This window comes from Hipposideros armiger, unplaced genomic scaffold, assembly GCF_001890085.2.
Source record: "Hipposideros armiger isolate ML-2016 unplaced genomic scaffold, ASM189008v1 scaffold_324, whole genome shotgun sequence".
In the NCBI taxonomy this organism is placed as follows: Eukaryota; Metazoa; Chordata; class Mammalia; order Chiroptera; family Hipposideridae; genus Hipposideros; species Hipposideros armiger.
The window spans coordinates 1,625,806-1,627,773 of NW_017731674.1; the positions used below are offsets into that span (position 1 = coordinate 1,625,806).

Sequence of the window (1,968 nt, forward strand, 5' to 3'; positions counted from 1 at the left end):
CGTGGTCTGCAGCCGCGGCTCATCCAGGCCGTCCTGGTGGATTAGGTCAGGGACAGACAGGCACGGCGCGCCATTGGGCAGGGCCTCGCCCCCGTCCGCCATTCCCACGGCGGCCTCGAGCTGTGAAGCATCTGCCGGGACAGGCTGTGCAGGGGGTGGCTCCGTCCCACACTCCAGGCTGCTCAGGACGGGCTGGGGAGAAATAAGCATGTCCTGGGTGGTCTTCAGGGCCCGAGGGGTTCGCTTCCGGGTTACAGGAGGCGGAGGGTCCAGTCGGGGGAACGCTTCTCTAAGGGCCAACCTGCAAGGGTAACGACAATCGACGTGCGTGTTTGGTGGTGCCCGTCCCGCCAGCCTCTAAGTTCCCTGGCATCCTGACCTCACCCGCCCTCCTGGGGCAGCGTGTGGTCTCAGTGGCCGGAGCACAAGTGGCTCTGGCCCGCGACATAGGACCTGGGCAGTGAGCCTTGCGAAGGCCATCAGCGCCACAGGGTGCAGGCGTGTCACACAGGCGAGTCACACAGGCATGTCACACAGGCGAGTCACACAGGCTGGAAAGAGGAGGGTGGCAGCCCAGCGGCTTCCCAACCCGTCGGGCAGCTCGGGTGGCTTCTGGGCCACACCGGCTCCATCCGCTGGGCCGGTCACTACCTGTACCCTCAAGCTGCCATGGTCCCTCCCCAAGTGCCGACCCGCAAGGTGGGAAGGCTGCAGCCCCCCGTGTGTGGGGCTTGCGCCCGTCCCTCAGCCTCGCTTCACATGGCACCCTCAGTCCCCTCCTCAGGGGCACTCTGCCCTGGACCCCCGAACCTGGGCCAGCGGAGGCGCACTCACCTCTCATCCTCCGCGTCGGCCCCGTCGGCCAGCTGGGCCTCTGCAGTCCTGTTGACCGCCATGGCACCCACACTGCCCAGGCTCCAGGGCTCCCTCCTCCGCAGGAAGTCGTTAACTTTGGCCCCCACGGCTCTGCCCAGGTTCTTGAGGTGCTGGCTGCTGCCCACCCAGAGGCCGGGCCCGCCGGACTCCACAGACCCCAGGGCGTCCACCGGCCTGCACAAGTGGGGCACGGAGCGGCTGGACTGCAGCCTTGGCGTGAGGGCCGTGTTCAAATTCTCAAACATGCTGTAATCGACTACGGACCAAGAGGGAGACAGGCGGTGAGTGAGGGCATGGACCGCAGGGCCCCAGGCCTGGGCGCACGCGGCTTTATGGAAACCCAGAGCCGGCAAGGCACCCCCGAACCCTCTTGGTCAGGCTCTTTGATGGGACAGGGGACCAGAACATCTAGTTAATCCGTGACGAATTCCAGCCACAAAAAAGCTAACTCTCCCTTGATATCCGCCTCCTTGACTCACGGTGTGGCCCCTTAGCTTGGGGTCACCGAGCCCTTTGAGGAAGAAATGAGGATGTTTTTACACTGCCGTGAGCACGTGTTGAGCTCTCTGACTCAGGCCTGGGACAGAAGCTGGTGGACGGAGGGCAAGTCTGAGGCCTAAGCTGGCGCCTCCCCCCCGCCACACACACATACACACACACACACACGGGCAGCACACACACGTGCACACGTGCACACACACACACACACACACGGGCAGCACACAGCCCAGCCGCCGGCACACAGGCTAAGCGGTTCGGAAGCAGCTCACACCAGGGGACAAGTGCTGGGTGCCAATGAGGCAGGGGGCCTGAAAACCCCGCTCGCTGTACCCTGGCCTCCCCTGCAGGACAGCCTCGCCAGGCGGGACGGTGAGACCTCCGCTTAGATGACGAACTAGGGATCCAAGTGGAGGGCACTGTGGGAAGTGGGGTGGAGACACCCCCCGTGGATGGGCACCCCAGCCTTCACCCCTGTAACCGCCCCTGAGGGACACGTGGGGACCCGGGTGCAGCCTGATGGGTTCGGGGTGGAGACCCAGCACACCCTACAACAGGATTATCACCTCCCAGTTCTCCTGAGTGCAGCCTGCC

General features: G+C 64.8%; 1 protein-coding gene across 1 annotated transcript in view; it reads right to left on the reverse strand.

Moving 5' to 3' along the window:
* Positions 1 to 1,968, reverse strand: part of LOC109392316 (carboxyl-terminal PDZ ligand of neuronal nitric oxide synthase protein-like) — a 98,514-nt gene that overhangs the window by 14,866 nt on the left and 81,680 nt on the right. Inside the window, exons 11-12 of the mRNA XM_019660689.1 lie at positions 835 to 1,132; positions 142 to 301 (exon numbers count right to left, since the gene is read on the reverse strand). Coding sequence (XP_019516234.1) covers positions 142 to 301; positions 835 to 1,132 — 458 coding nt within the window. The remainder of the gene's footprint in view (positions 1 to 141; positions 302 to 834; positions 1,133 to 1,968) is intronic.